Source organism: Salvia hispanica, chromosome 1, assembly GCF_023119035.1.
Source record: "Salvia hispanica cultivar TCC Black 2014 chromosome 1, UniMelb_Shisp_WGS_1.0, whole genome shotgun sequence".
Classification (NCBI taxonomy): Eukaryota; Viridiplantae; Streptophyta; class Magnoliopsida; order Lamiales; family Lamiaceae; genus Salvia; species Salvia hispanica.
The window spans coordinates 36792614-36809135 of NC_062965.1; the positions used below are offsets into that span (position 1 = coordinate 36792614).

General features: G+C 32.2%; 1 protein-coding gene across 2 annotated transcripts; it reads right to left on the reverse strand.

The window, feature by feature from the left end:
* Positions 1–917: 917 nt before the first annotated feature.
* On the reverse strand, positions 918–1879 carry LOC125202613 (DNA topoisomerase 1). 2 transcript variants are annotated; one of them, XM_048101054.1, is made up of 4 exons: positions 1773–1879; positions 1645–1711; positions 1337–1570; positions 918–1254 (listed from the first exon to the last, which is right to left on the reverse strand). In XM_048101054.1, exons 1-4 carry the CDS (start codon positions 1860–1862, stop codon positions 1187–1189), a joined length of 459 nt encoding a protein of 152 aa, XP_047957011.1. In that variant the 5' UTR covers positions 1863–1879; the 3' UTR covers positions 918–1186. The 2 variants fall into 2 exon arrangements, with proteins under 2 accessions (XP_047957011.1, XP_047957010.1); XM_048101053.1 differs by having other exon boundaries at positions 993–1258.
* Between the last annotated feature and the right edge of the window lie 14643 nt (positions 1880–16522).

The following is a 16522-nucleotide window of genomic DNA, read 5'->3' on the forward strand; positions in this document are numbered from 1 at the left end:
TTAAATTCTAGGTATGGAAAGAAATCAAATAAGAGGTCAAATAAAATAAAACAATTCCTTTCCTTCTACATGTGATTTTCGAAAATCACAAAGAAATAGTGCCTAGTATTTATGGAAATTTTCTCTAATATTCTCACTCACCCTTAATCAAATAATTCATCTCATAAATTAATTAATCACATATGTCACATCATAATAGTCAACAAATTTGACTTTTCAAACTTCTCAATCAAATAAACTCATGTAATAAATTCACTTATCAAATAATTCATATCTTCCACGTCATCGATAATAAATTTTAGGGCTCTAAGGTTAGGGTTCTAAATTCCGGGATGTTACACATACTGTCTCTCTTCACAAGTAAAAATAACTTCAAAGTTGATGGCACAAGAGCATCCGCAAAATTGATCACATTTATACAAAACTATGTTTGTTTATCCTATCATTTTCGAAAATATCATAGCTTAAAGATTACAAAATATACCATAAAATGTGATATATATAGTCGGAGCTTGGACGTGGGATATCCACATGGATACACAAAATGATATGCTAACCAAAGCTTTCGAAAAAAAAAGAAGAAATATCATATCATTCTCATCTCTATGTAACTTCCTGTTTTCTTCAGCATAACTCTTCCTCTGTCTCCAACAACGCCACGATTATCCTCACGATCCATCAAAAATATGATTTCAAGTAGTAAATCAATGGATTAAATTGTGTATCCATCGATGAACCACCTTAAATTAGACCTCTGACTTTTATAAAAGCAAACGCCCAGAAAAATTAACAAAGTCTGAGTCAGCGAAAGTAGTGTTCAGTTCATTAGACAAGAAACTAGTGAAATACAATGTACTCCATGTGGCTTGTCTAGGACTATATTATTCATAAAAGTGAATGTGAGATGGTTAATCATGAAATTCAATGTAACCTTGACATTGTAAAAACGAACCAAGATACGTTGTCACATGCCTAGCTTTTGAGAAAAAAAAAAGACAACTGAAAATGAGATAAACAACAGTACCATAATAACAGAATTGTTCAACTATCATTGTTTGAAATCCATAAAGATGTCGGACGGTTAGCGAAAGCGTGAACTTGATCGGGGATCACCATCAACCTTATCATCCACTGTCATTTTCAGACCTTAATTTCGATTGCTGATGATGCTCGACGGATTCGGGTTTTACAACAACCTTCTTCTTCGGCTTCCTTCTTTTTTTCTTGTTCGAGCTACAAGCCTCCTCTTCTCGACTAACTAACGATTACAGCATCAAAACACATTTATATGAGTATTACAAAAGCAAAGTGACAGAAAATGACATTCAAATCTCACCTAAACCATTTGCTGCGGCATTTTGTTCAGGCGCATTACTCACATCATTGGCGTTGCCATCGGTATCATCTTCTGAAGCAGGTAACAGAGGCCCGATAATCTTTCTGCGCCGGGAATTTGCTTCTTTCAGCTTCCTCTTCCGAAGCCTCTTCCTCTGAGCCCTGGTCAATTTCCCATCGCCACCGTCGCTGCTTGACATCGATGGCTCCTCCTTATCTATCTCCTCCTCACTCTCTATATTCGAAAATAAAGTAGAAAAATTGAATTGGCTAAAATCTTAAATCATTCCAAGTAATTTTAACAAACACCTGGAGGGTAATTCAACAACTTGATTAAATTAGTTCCTGCTTCATCGTCTTGTTTTTCCTCGTCATCCTGTTTTCAGAAGGATAGATCAGAACATAGATTAGTAATCTGCGGAGCTCTGAAGACATACTTTGTCAGAATCAGACGGGGGCGGATATAGCATCTTGAGAAGGGCGTCATGAAACTTTCGTTGCTTCTCTTCTTCTTTCATTTTTGTCATTTCATTTACTAAATTGACATTTTGAATAACATATGCTCCTTCCGCTTGCCTTCGTCCGCGAAAAGTAGTTCTATTTTTCTAATTTAATCTGTACGTGAATAGAAGTTTCGGTTTATTTTTACCATAAATGGATAATAGAGTCTCAACTTTCACTATTCTTTTCACTCATATTTCATTTAAAACTAATATTTACAAGTGAGAGCTAATTTTTTTCCACTCACTTTACTTAACATTTCTTGAAACTCATACCGCCAAAAATGAGACTCCTAATGACAAACGAAGGGAGGTCTTATAGATGACACACTTGAAAAATGACACAAGATTTTGGAGATATTGTTTTGTGTTTTAGGTGGAGAGGAAATAGTGTATTTATACTAATTGATAGAACATTTTTTTAAAAAGAAATATAACATCTTTTGTGAGACAAATTAAAAAGGAAAGTGTGACATTTATGATGGAAAAGAGGGAGTAGTTTATAGTAGTACTAGTTTATATTAACGTAATCCCTATTGTGGTTGTTCGGTTTGCAAGATTGTATCTCAGGATTAAATATGTAATTTGTTTGGTTCATGAATCCCTCAACTCAATCCTACATGAATAATTATGTGATAATTAGTCATAGTCACTCTCTTAAAAAATAGAGTGAACTACGTAAATGATACTTGATCTTTCACTTTCGCAAATAAATGGTACCTGATCTTTATTTTATATTATTTTTGGTACCCCATGACAAAAATAACCCTAGGTACCAAACATGTAATTTTTTTCATGGAGGATATTTTTGAAAATTTCAATTAAATAGTACCAAATATGTGATTATTTTTTATTCCTTTATTATTTCTTTTTTTCTTCTTTTGTTTCTTCTTCTTTTCTTTTTCTTTTCTCTTCTTTTTCTTCTTTCTTTTTAGTGTTTTATACATACATCCAATACATTCATAATATAAATAAAAAACAAAATACCTAATTAAATTAATTTTTAAAGTAATGAAATCAATTTAATATTTTTTATTAAACTATTTTATACTCATTTTAAGGTTAAAACACCTAACTAAAAATATTCAAGTTTTTATATCATTATGAATATAATTCATAATGTTAAATTCTTATTAAGGCTACTATATTAGTTAGTTACTAATTTAATATAAAATAATAATAACAATAATAATAATAATAATAATTACATATATTATGTGATTCATAATTTATATAATTATACTGCAATTATTTATTAATTACTATCAGTTTTTAGTATTATAACAATAATATTATTATAATAATTAAATATAATTATAACTATAATTATATTTAAGTAGGGTCATATTCTAATTCTTATAGCACCCTAATCCAAAATCAAGACCAAATCTCCACCCTTAAATTTTAAAATGAGTGAATGAGATTAAATCTTACGAATCTCAATAAAGAGTAGGCAAAATATCAACAATAGGGTAATATCGTCATTAGGTTATCATATGATAATTTTCGTGAATGTTTTTTTATATCAACATAGTGTATTACAAATATCAACAATATGACATAAGAATATCAACACTAGTACAAGAAAATATCTGATGGGGTTTGGTGCCCCTGCACAGCGGAAGACTTGTACAAAACAAATAAATCAGATACGGATCTATTTGACCGATTATGCGATTAATCAATTCACATGTTTAACAGATAATTGCATGCTAGAACGCAAATAATTCATGCTCATAGAAAGTAAATCCTAAACATGAATACTACGGTTTAGAGTTACCGATTTGATTCTCCAAAGAATCGACGATTGCTCGCGCCTTCTCCACGTGATGATCTTCAATACTAGACCACGGATCTTCTCTCTGGTTTCCGAACTGTATCTCGATATCAGGGTGGGCTGATCTCATCAAAATACTAGAACTCGAATAAAAAAGACAGGAGAAATCCTTCTCCAATTAGGAGAGAAATTCGAACTCCTCTAGGTAGAGGGGGACGAAAATTATGAGTAATAATAATGAATGATTTCTGTCTCCTTTATTCTCCTATTTATATTAAGTTCCTTTTGGGCCCAGACAGGGATCTATGGAAGGTTTTGGATATGGGCTCCCCCAATTAGCTTTTTACTAATTAAATTGAACCTACAATTTAATACAAGCTTATATTGGAATATTACGAGCAGCCACTATAGAAGTAATATTGAACTCTCCCCATCCAAATCCGAAATTACAAGTAATCCGGGTTTCCACTTTGTTTATTATTTATTTCCCTCGCTTAAGATATAAATGTCCATTAATTAATGTCTTTTATGGACTTAATTAATTAACATCTTATTAATTCCAAGAGTGGACTTAGCAAGAGTTATTTATTATTCATAGAGTAATAAAACTCCAACTGGCCAGTTTTCCGAATAATAAAACCTTGTTCGAGCTCCTCTTGAGGACATTATCAAACGAGACTCACCTCGCGCACGTTTCAACATAATAGCAATCCTAGCACCGCTATATATTAATCACCACTACCCAATATATCAGGATTATTGGGTTGCGAAAAACCCGCACCATTTGATAAGTCAAAGTAGTGCATAATCAATTCCGTATGCTCAATGCTAACATATGTAGATTAAGAAATAGTATTTTATCAAGACCTAGTCTTTCAGTAGATAGCATAAAGACACGTCTTGCTGTTAGATCCGTTCAGTGCTATACCACACCAATGTCATCTTATTTCAGTAAGGCTTAGAAATATGCGGACTGACATTGCAACCTTTCACGATAGGTAGTCTAAGCCTATCTAGGTTGTGAAATTCTTCTTTTTCTTTTGCAAAGCATTGCATAGATCTGACCGTGTTACCTTAAAGTGGACGCCGCCCACAACCGGTCTACTAAGCAAAAGACTTAGACTTTGTTTGCTTCTTATACATTTAAATGTTTATAAAACATCTTATAAATGCACAAGCAAACACAATGTAACAATAATAGTGATTTTATTCGTGCGGAATTGCTCGAATAATACTGAATCGGGTTAAAAGTGGATTATAGAGTTTTACGTATACAAGCAAGATTCTATTCGAGCGAAACTTGCTCGAAACATGCTTTTCAGTATACCAAACCTAACAATATCAACACATATTTATTGAGATTTTTATATGGTTTTATTGAGATTTTTACATGGTTTTATTGAGATTTTTTGATGTACTTGTTGATAAAAATCTGGTTATCAACATTTACGAAAACTTAAATAAAAAATATCAAATTTCATCATCCAAACGTCGTCGGAACATTTGCAATTGACATCTCGTTGGAATCCTAATAAAATTATCTTTGATTTGATATATTTTTTGCGAAAAAATAATTTAAATCGAGAGAGTTACGTAAATTTAAAGTTTAAAGATAATTTTAATGAGAGAGAATTGACATTAACACCCTCTAATTTTATTTATTAATTTTCTTAATTAAAAATATAATTCACGTGACATTATTTCAATCACTAGATCTTCTAATCTAATGGCTAAGATTTAGTCTTAGTTTGGAATTGCTAATTAGTTAGCAATTGATCACTCCCCTATTTAAGTAATTATAACCACAGAACTGATATTAAAAATGAATTAATTATTAATTTATAATATCAAATAATAACATTAATAATAAGAGTGAACTACATAAATGGTACCTGATCTTTCACTTTCGCACATAAATGGTACATGATCTTTATTTTATATCGTTTTTGGTACCCCATGACAAAAATAACCCTGGGTACCAAATATGTGATTTTTTTTACAAAGGATATTTTTAGAAATTTCAATTAGGAGTACCAAATATGTGATTATTTTTTTTCCTTTCTTATTTCTTTTTTTCTTTTTTAGTTTCTTCTTCTTATTTTTTTAAACATTTTATCTTCCTTTATTTTTTCTTTTTCTCCTTAGTTTATGTTTCTTCTTCCTTCTTTTTGCTTCTCTTCTTTTTCTTTTTTTCTTTTTAGTGTTTTATACATACATCTAATTGCATTCATAATATAAATCAAGAACAAAATGCCTAATTAAACTAATTATTTAAAGTAATTAAATCAATTGAATATTTTTTATTAAATTTTTTATACTCATTTTAAGGTTGAAACACCTAACTAAAAATATTCAACTCTTTATATCATTATGAATACAATTCACAATGTTAAATTTTTATTAAGGCTATATTAATAAGTTACTAATTTAATGTAAAATAATAATAATAATAATATTTATTATTATTATTATTATTCTTATTATTATTATTATTGTTATTATTATTATTATTATTATTATTATTATTATTATTATTACTACGTAATAATCTGGTGATTCATAATTTATATAATTATACTACAATTATTTATTAATTATTATTATTATTATTATTATTATTATTATTATTACTACGTAATAATCTGGTGATTCATAATTTATATAATTATACTACAATTATTTATTAACTACTATCAGTTTTTAGTATTATAATAATTAAATATATTATATCTATAATTATAATTAAGTATATTTGAATGATAAAAAATAAATTAATTATTAATATATAAAATCAAAATAATAATATTAATATTGATTATAAATAATAGTATAAAGATTGAGGAGAATGAGAGAAGATATTATAATATCATTTTTGGTACTAATTTTATTTATGCCAAAATATCCTTTATGACATGAATGAGAAAATGTATTTGTTTAGAGGGTATTTTGGGAAGAAAATTACACCAGGTACCAAAAATGTGATTTATAGGTACCAAAAATGATATAAAAATAAGATCAGGTACCATTTATGTGCGAAAGTGAAATATCAAGTACCATTTATGTAGTTCACTCTAATAATAATAGTATAAAGAGTGAGGAGAATGAGAGAAGATATTATAATATCAATTTTGGTACTAATTTTAAGTATGCCCAAAATACCCTCTATGATATAAATGGAATAATATATTTATTTAAAGCGCATTTTGGGAAGAAAATTGCATCAGATACCAAAAATGTGATTTATAGATACCAAAAACGATATAAAATAAAGATCAGGTATCATTTACGTGCAAAATTGAAAGATCAGGTACCATTTATGTAGTTCACTCTAAAAAATAATCTCACAACTTAATCCTAGATTATATTTTGATACTATTTTATCTAGGGGTGGCGAAACGGGTTATCGGCGGGTCTCCGCACCTGACAAGTCGAGTACCTATACCCGATTAGCCAAATTTGTTGCCCCAATACCAGCCCCACAACATATCGGGACTATCCGATACTCGTGTCAGGTATCCCGTACCTGACCCAAAAATAAATTTATAAGAGAATAAATTTATGGGAAATAGACAACCGTATTTCCCATAATAGACAACCGTATTTCCTAATTAATTTACTATATTAATTTTGATGGTAAGCTTTGAACAGATTAAGAATAAAATGGAGGGGAATTCTATAGCTAGTTCCGGTGAGTTTTCAATTGAATATTCGTTGAAATATAAAAATGTTTCAAATGATCTCTCAGAAGAGACTTAGATTCTATAAAAGATTGTGTATAACTAATACTAATAATATCGGGTATTATCGGGACTAACGAGTATACCCGTGAGGGTAGTGGGTATATACATACTACTCGCAAAACTCTAAAATATACTACCCGATCCTGCCCCTTTGCCATTATCGCCGGCGGGATCGGGTCAAAATGGAAACTACCCAACTACTACTTATTTTGTTACCCCTAATTTTATCTAGCAAACGAAACACCACGCCATTATGAATAAAATCTCATACTAAATCATTTCTTCTCGGCGTAGATAAACTTATTTTAATTATGTTTGTGACTACCTCTGTTATCCTAACAACTACTAGTATAACATAAATATTGCAATGTAACTATACTACAAGGACACATAATTTACACATCAAATTTATATGTGCTAGTGCTCCAATTTCACTGTTCAAAATACAATTAAAATATTTTAACACAAATTTACTCCAATTTCACTGTTCAAAATACAATTAAAATATTTTAACACAAATTTTTATCTTCGTCAATCTTTTATTCATTCGCACTTACATTTAGTGTGAAAAAAAAATCCGAAAAACGAGCTGAATCATACCAAAGTTTTAAAAGTGAGTTCGATTCAATTTTAAAATTTGAAACTTTTTGATTTGATCCAGAAGAAAAAAAAAATTAAAAAACCAAATTATATTTTAATACTATAATATTATATTTCTCTAGCTCCAAGCTTCCAAGCCTATAAGCGACTCCACTCCAGGCTCCAGGCTCCAGGCTCCAGCCCGTCTCCTCCACTCCAGCCTCCAGCCGTCCACTCGACGCTTCTGCCCTCTAGTTCTCCACATCGTCACCCCTCCACACGACCACCCATCGTCTCCAACCATCCGTGCCGTCGTTCCAGGAGAAGGTAAGAACCCATACTTGCCATTCATCTATTTGATTCCTTTTTCAATTTTGTTAAGAAATTATACTCATTCCGTCCACAAAATATAGTGAGATGAAGAGTAACAGAGAAAATGCGAAAAAATGAGTAAAGTATGAGAGAACATTTTCATTTTTGAAATGACACTATTTTTTGGGGACATTCCAAAATGACAAAAGGAAACTATTTTCCGTGAATGAATTGTTATGGAGATTTAATATTTAGAACAGAAAAACGGATATCTGAAAGTCGTGATAAACACTTTCAGATCGAATCAATTTCGGTGGTTCTACCAAAATTATTTGATCGGATAAAATTCAGAGTATGCAGAAAATTCATATGTGTATTCGAGATTTTGAACCAGAAGAATTGATCAGAATAAGAAGAAGATGAACCGATGCAGCTGTTGACGAAACAGTGCATCCGTTGGGAAATTAACCGAAAATAACTAATTTTCAAAAGGTATCAGAAATTGCAAATTAGTCCTTCGATTTTCAGAAATTACATTTTCGGATGAATTTCTGAAATAGCAACTTCGTTGGAAATAAAAAATTTCCAAGCTGACCTGGCAGCTCGACCCTAGGGGCTCTGCCCCTTGGACCCCGCTACCCGGGGGCGCTGCCCCCGGACCCCCGTTCATCTGTTTAGGGGCTTCGCCCCTAACATTATAATGAATTCAAATAAGCATGCACTCCGCACCTCCATACTTAAATGATGTATCATTATAACAATAACCGATCAATCAAGTTAATCCAATTACACTAAAATATCCAACAATCCTCCCCTATTTTAGTGCAATCCTTGATTAACTAAAACAAGTCATCTCAAACATTCAAACTTTTGCATAAATGAAATATCGTAACGATTGAATTCCATATTAGTACATTACACATTCCAAATATTCGAATACCCCGGGTATCTCTAAGGATTGAACTCTGGGAACTCACATTGAATACACGAAGATAATGTACACAAAAGTTTACATACGAATATGTTCTATCTTGACACTATATTTTACTAGCCTATGTCCTTATCCTTCATAAACACGTCGAAACCAAGTCCCAGTTTCTTGAAGCGGCTAAACTTCATGCTTATATAGGTAGCTCCTTTATTCTTGCACCTACATTTGCAATTTTTCAAAAGAACTATTAAGAATATATATATTCAACCTCCTTAACTTGTAGGTCCGAACACATACCTTGGGACGATTTTCAAATGCGTTCCAATCTTCAAATATTAAGTCTTCCACATTGAATTATGCATCTAGTATCATATTGAATGGAATTGGGTATCTTAATATCAATGATTTGTGGTGGACTTTAATCCCATCCCTATAGCCGATTTGTACACAAGATCTCTACTTAACCCTTTGGTTATATAATCGGCTAAGTTATCATGAGTTCTCACAAACTCCACAGATATCACACCATCCATAATAAGTTCACGAATCATGCTATGTCTAACACCTAAGTGTCTAGACTTTCCATTATACACTTGACTATATGCCTTAGCCAAGGTAGCTGCACTATCACATCTGATAGATATATGTGATATCGGTTTAGGCCACAATGGAATTTCATATATTAAATTTCTTAGCCATTCAGCCTCTTTACCAGCTGCTGCTAATGCCACAAACTCCGATTCCATTGTTGAATTCGTGATGCAAGTTTGTTTCTTTGATGCCCAACATATAGCACCACCTCCAAGCCGGAATACCCAACCACTTGTGGAAGAATGATCTTCCATATTGGTGATCCAACTTGCATCACAATAACCTTCAAGAACAGAAGGAAATCCAGAATAAGTCAACTTATAATCCATGGTTCCTTTTAAGTACTTAAATAATCGATTCATTGCTTGCCAATGGATTAAACTTGGATTATGAGTATATCGACTCAATTTTCCAACTGCAAAGGCTATATCGGGTCTAGTACTAATCATAGCATACATTAGTGATCCAATAGCCTTCGAATATTCAAGCTGATTCACAGCAACTCCTTTATTAGGCACGAGTTTTGCACTAGGATCAAAAGGAGTCTTAACTGAAGAACAATCTTTGAAGTTGAACTTTTCCAACACTTTCTCAATATAATGTGATTGAGAAATGAAAATTCCTTGTTCTCCATATGTGATCTTAATACCAAGAATCACATCAGCCTTTCCCATGTCTTTCATTTCAAACTTAGATGACAAAAATTCCTTCGTTTTATCAACTTGATCTTGGTCAGTACCAAAGATCAACATGTCATCCACATATAGGCAAATGATAACCCCTTTACCGGTAGCATCAAATTTGCTATATACACACTTGTCTGCTTGGTTTAATACAAAATCATTCGACAACACCACGTCATCAAACTTTTGATGCCATTGCTTGGGGGCTTGCTTTAGTCCATAAAGAGATTTTACCAACTTACAAACCTTATGTTCATTACCAGGCATGACAAAGCCTTCTGGTTGTTTGATATAAATCTCTTCATTTAATTCACCATTCAAGAATGCAGTTTTAACATCCATTTGGTGAATTACAAGATTATGTATAGCAGCAAGTGCTAACAATAATCTAATTGTGGAAATCCTCGCAACAGGAGCATAAGTATCAAAGTAGTCAATGCCTTCCCTTTGTCTAAAGCCTTGGATAACCAATCTGACTTTATATTTGTCTATGCTTCCATCCACCTTCATCTTCGTTTTGAAGATCCATTTGCTATTTAAAGCTTCACAACCGGGTGGTAAATCCGTCAGTATCCAAGTACCATTTTGGATTATAGAATCCATCTCCTCTTGGATTGCCTCTTTCCAAAATGCAGAATCTCTTGAAGCCATAGCTTCTTTGTAGGTTCTTGGATCATCACCAATAGTAAAGCAATATTGATATTGAAAATTAATTTCATTTCTTGATCCTTCAAGTAAGTACAATTGAAAATCATTTCCAAAAGACTTAGTTTTTCTTGCTCTACTACTTCTCCTAGCCTCAGGAGGTGTATGCATCACTTTTCCAATTACATCATCAGAGTTACTAGACTTTGCAATCATGCCTCCAGGTTTAGGTATAGACGTGAATCTATCCTCATTGCCAAATTCAGCATCCCTTGACTCAATAATAGAGTGCACAGATACATAGTCATTGGGTTCTAAGACATAGAACCTATAACAAACAGAATTTTCTGAATACCCCAGAAACACACAATCTATACCTCTTTGACCTATGTTTTTCATTTTAGGGTCAGTTAGTCTTACCACTGCTCGACAACCCCAAACTCTGAGATAACTCAATTTTGGTGGTTTCTTATGCCAAAGTTCATAAGGGGTGATTTTGTTCCTTTTGTTAGGAACTCTATTCAACAAATAACAGGCTGTTAACATAGCCTCACCCCAAAATCCTTCACTTAGGCCAGAATAACACAACATTGAATTAATCATTTCTTTCAACGTTCTATTCTTTCTTTCAGCTACACCATTTTGTTGTGGTGTATATGGAGCAGTCGTTTGATGTACTATACCAGTCGATTCAAAATACGCTGGATCATAATACTCACCTCCCCTATCAGTGCGAAGAGTTTTAATCTTCACACCATGATAAAGCTCTACACTTTCTTTAAAGATTTTAAATTTATCAAGAGCTTCATCTTTGGAATGACAGAGATAGACATGGCAAAATCTAGTAGCATCATCAATAAAAGTAACTACATACTCCCTCCGTCCCAAGGAAGATGACCCCTTTCTTGGGTGGCACAGGATTTTATGCAAATTTATTTTGTGTGTTAAGAGGAGAGAGTAAAGTAAGAGAGAGGGAATAAAGTAGAGATAGAGGTGTTTCCATTTTAAGTAATGAGTCATCTTAGTTGGGACAAACTAAAAAGGAAAGTGGGTCATCTTTAATGGGACGGAGGGAGTACTTTTTATTACCAAGAGATGGAGTCGAATGAAAATCACACAAATCACTATGTATAAGTTCTAATACCTTAGTTTCTTTATTGGCATTCTTATTGAAAGGTTGTCTAGTTATCTTAGTTAACATGCAAGTTTTACACTTTTCACCATTCAACTCAAAAGCTGGTATTAAACTCATTTTCGACATATCTTTTAATCTCTTGTAATGTACATGTCCAAGTCTAGCATGCCACAATTCTGATTTACTAACATGATTACTAGAACTAGTAGAAGTCATGCAAACAGAATTATTAATAAAAGAGACATCTAAATTCAACTTAAACATGCCACATAGATAACCAAAACCAATGAAATTATCATGCCTTGACAGAATATATTTATCACTTTCTAATACTTGTTTATAGCCACAACTATTCAATACAATACCAGAAACTAAGTTTTTACGAATTCCAGGTACATAAACTACATTTTCTAACAATAAGGAATTTCCAGAGGTAAATACTAGGCTAACAGATCCTATTCCTTTGATTGGTTCAGTTGCAACATTGCCCATCTTCAAGGAAGATCCATCTTCAATTGGTTTAAAGTCCTTGAACCATTGACGATCCTTGCATACATGACATGTTGCACCCGAATCAATCCACCATGAGAGATCATCATCCTGCACATAAAATGCTTCAGAGATTATTGATGCATAATAATTCTCAACCGAATGATCATTAGGTACAGAAAACGAACCTGATTGCTTTTCAGGATCCTTGGATCCATTTGGACCAGCCTCGTTTTTCCCTTTTCCTCCACCCTTTCCAGACTTACAATCCTTCTTGAAGTGCCCGGATTTGCCACACTTCCAGCAAGTCAGTTTGGGCTTCTTATTCCCATCCTTACTGTAATTCCCTTGAAACTTCCGTTTGCCTTGAAACTTACGTTTCTCTTTACCAGCCTTTGAGGATTCACCCTCTTCCACCATGTTCACAGAAGAACCAACGATGTTTTTAGTATTACCAACAGAACTCTTTTCCATATCTCGTATGGACTGTTCAATCTGGAAATCACTTCCAAGTTCGACCAAGTTCAATTCCTCCTTCTTGTGTTTCAAATTATTTTTAAAATCCTTCCAAGAAGGTGGCAATTTATCAATAATACTAGAGACAGAAATGGATTCATCCATTTTCATATCATATTGGGAAAACTGTCCCAATATCCTCAACAACTCGTTGTATTGTTCCATGACAGGCCTCGAATCAACCATTTTATAGTTAATAAAATTACCAACAAGAAATTTCTTGCTAGAGGCATCTTCTGCCATATATTTGGCTTCGAGGGAATCCCACAATTCCTTAGCAGATTCAACATTTTGATACACATCAAACAGAGAATCAGACATACCGTTTAAGATGTGACCACGACATATGTAGTCATCGTTCTCCCACTTCATCCGCCTCCTTGTCTGTTCCAGAGTTTCATTTTCAACAACCTCGGGCATGGGAGTACTCAGAACGTACACCACCTTGAGATTTGTCAGCATGAAGTGCATCTTCTTTTGCCAGCGTCTGAAATCCTGGCCAGCAAACTTATCCAACTTTGCGAAACCTTTCGCTCCTTCCTTCATCGTTTCTTTATTCGACATATTGATTTGATCTTTGTTAGGGAGATTTAATATTTAGAACAGAAAAACGGATATCTGAAAGTCATGATAAACACTTTCAGATCAAATCAATTCCGGTGGTTCTACCAAAGTTATTTGATCGGATAAAATTCAGAGTATGCAGAAAATTCATGTGTATTCGAGATTTTGAACCAGAAGAATTGATCAGAATAAGAAGAAGATGAACCGATGCAGCTGTTGACGAAACAGTGCATCCGTTGGGAAATTAACCGAAAATAACTAATTTTCAAAAGGTGTCCGAAATTGCAAATTAGTCCTTCGATTTTCAGAAATTACATTTTCGGATGAATTTCTGAAACAGCAACTTCGTTGGAAATAAAAAATTTCCAAGCTGACCTGGCAGCTCGACCCTAGGGGCTCTGCCCCTTAGACCCCGCCAGGGGCTGCCGCCTCTTGGACCCCGCTACCCGAGGGCGCTGCCCCCGGACCCCGTTCATCTGTTTAGGGGTTTCGCCCCTAACATCATAATAAATTCAAATAAGCGTGCACTCCGCACCTCCATACTTAAATGATGTATCATTATAACAATAACCGATCAATCAAGTTAATCCAATTACACTAAAATATCCGACATGAATAAAGTATATTAAATAGTGTATTTCTTTCGCACCTTTAGAATTAGTGTGCTGAAATGGAGAAAATCAACCTAAAAATTCAGTTTGGGCATACCCAATGCTCACCCCTACTTATATTTCTAATTTAAATTTATAATTATATTTATTTCAATTATTCTCAAATTATTTTTTGTGCATAATATTAATATACCAACAATATGAAACAAATTAATAGTAGCTGAATACACTTAAGCCCACATCGAACATGTGAAAAATTTAAATATTACTCCCCTACTCCCTAAACTTCTTCACCTCAGCCGCCTATGCTTCTACTTCACTACGGTATTTCTTTTTCTTTCTGATTTCAACAAGGTATTTTTATACAAACAAGTTTAATATTTTAGCTTTATTTCTAGCGAAGAATCGATGCTGATATAAGCCAAAAAACATCTAGCTAGTATATTTTTTTGATTCCTTGAATTTCTCAAATTTAAATTTTTATGAGCTGAATCGTAATTTTTTTCACATATATAGGAGTGGTGTCACTGCATCTTCTTGAACTCCACCTCGACAATCAATCGTTTAATTGACCAAAAATAATGTTGACATATTCAATTTTGGCGTTGCTCGATTGGGATGGGGGAGAAATAATGATCGACACATAATTTTTTGGTATGGGAGGCATTGGAAAAATATTTCGTGACTCACAGTTATATTGCTAACATAATTTGTATACATACTTTTATCGTATTAATGCAAATTTTACTACCTCATTGGTTGGAACAGAGGGAGTAAATTATAGAGTCATATTGTTTTAGAATGTCCTTTTTTTACTTCATCCGTCCCCGAATAAGAGTTACTAATTTCCATTTTGGTCCGTTCTCAATTAAGAGTAGCACTTCTTTTTACCATAAATGATAAGTAGGTCTCACATTTCACTAACTCATTTCACTCACATTTTATTATAAAACCAATATAAAAAAGTGGGATCCCACGTTCCACTTACTTTTTCAAGCAATTTTTCTTTACATTTCTTAAAAGGGTGATGTTAAACACCCATATTATGGTCAATCACACAAGGACATATTGATAAATTTAAGTGTCATTTAATAGATAAATAGTTAGTGGATTAGTTAAGATTACTTATATAACCTTTGCTTTATTTTCTCCCTCTATATATTATGCTTTATTGGAAATTGAATCAAAATAGATATTCCACTTTATCTTTACTCCCTCGGTTACTTCTTTCATTTTTCTTGTTCATAATTTTTTCTTATTGATCCATTTACAAAGGAGCAACATTATACTATCTCAATTATAATTATTCACTTAACTAATTTTAAGTTTAATATACCAATTTTATCGAATGATATATGTTCCAAATGGCAAGAGGGTAAGAAAAAAGAGTTATGCAATTTTTTTTATATTAAAAAATTTGACAATTTAATTTTTGTAGTATTTACACACACTCACACATATATACATACATATGCTTTGATGAACGAATAAGTTAAGCAATAAAAATAATAAATACTTTTTAAATACTTTAAGTTTTTTTACTTATCATAAATTTAACACTTTTAGTTGTGTTGCTTTTATGAAATAAAAAACTGAATCCTATATTATAGGATATAAATTCTATGTTAGAGTATTTCTTTTATAGAAAAAATGGTTCAATGAAAATAATTCAGTATTTGGTCTATTTAAATTTTATGATATTAATTTGAACTCAAGTAAATTAAAAAAAATATTTAATCAAACAATAATGCCATAAGTCAAAAGGACTCGATGAGAATAAATCACTAATTGAATTTTGAAATATTATATCTCGAGCACATTAACAAATCATTTAATCAGATCACTAATTGATCTATCTATTTTGCAACATTAGATCTAAACAAAGACTAAAAAAATGTCATAAATATTTTCTCTCACAAACCAAACAATTAGATAACAATAATTCAGTAATTAATCTATTTATTTTACAACATTAAAAATCTCAAGCACATTAAAAATTATTTGATCATTAATGTCATGGAATTACTTTTACAAATAAAATAGTCAAATAAGAATAACTCAATGCTTGATTTTTTTTTTTTCATAATATAACCCAAATAAAATTAATCAAACAT

Excerpts from the sequence above, each read along its gene's own strand:
- LOC125202613 (XM_048101053.1), bottom strand. The coding sequence starts at position 1,862 with ATGACAAAAATGAAAGAAGAAGAGAAGCAACGAAAGTTTCATGACGCC. Across the intron at positions 1,571-1,644 it reads GTTGTTGAATTACCCTCCAG|AGAGTGAGGAGGAGATAGAT; the intron begins GTGTTTGTTAAA and ends TTTCGAATATAG. Across the intron at positions 1,259-1,336 it reads TGCCGCAGCAAATGGTTTAG|TTAGTCGAGAAGAGGAGGCT; the intron begins GTGAGATTTGAA and ends TGTAATCGTTAG.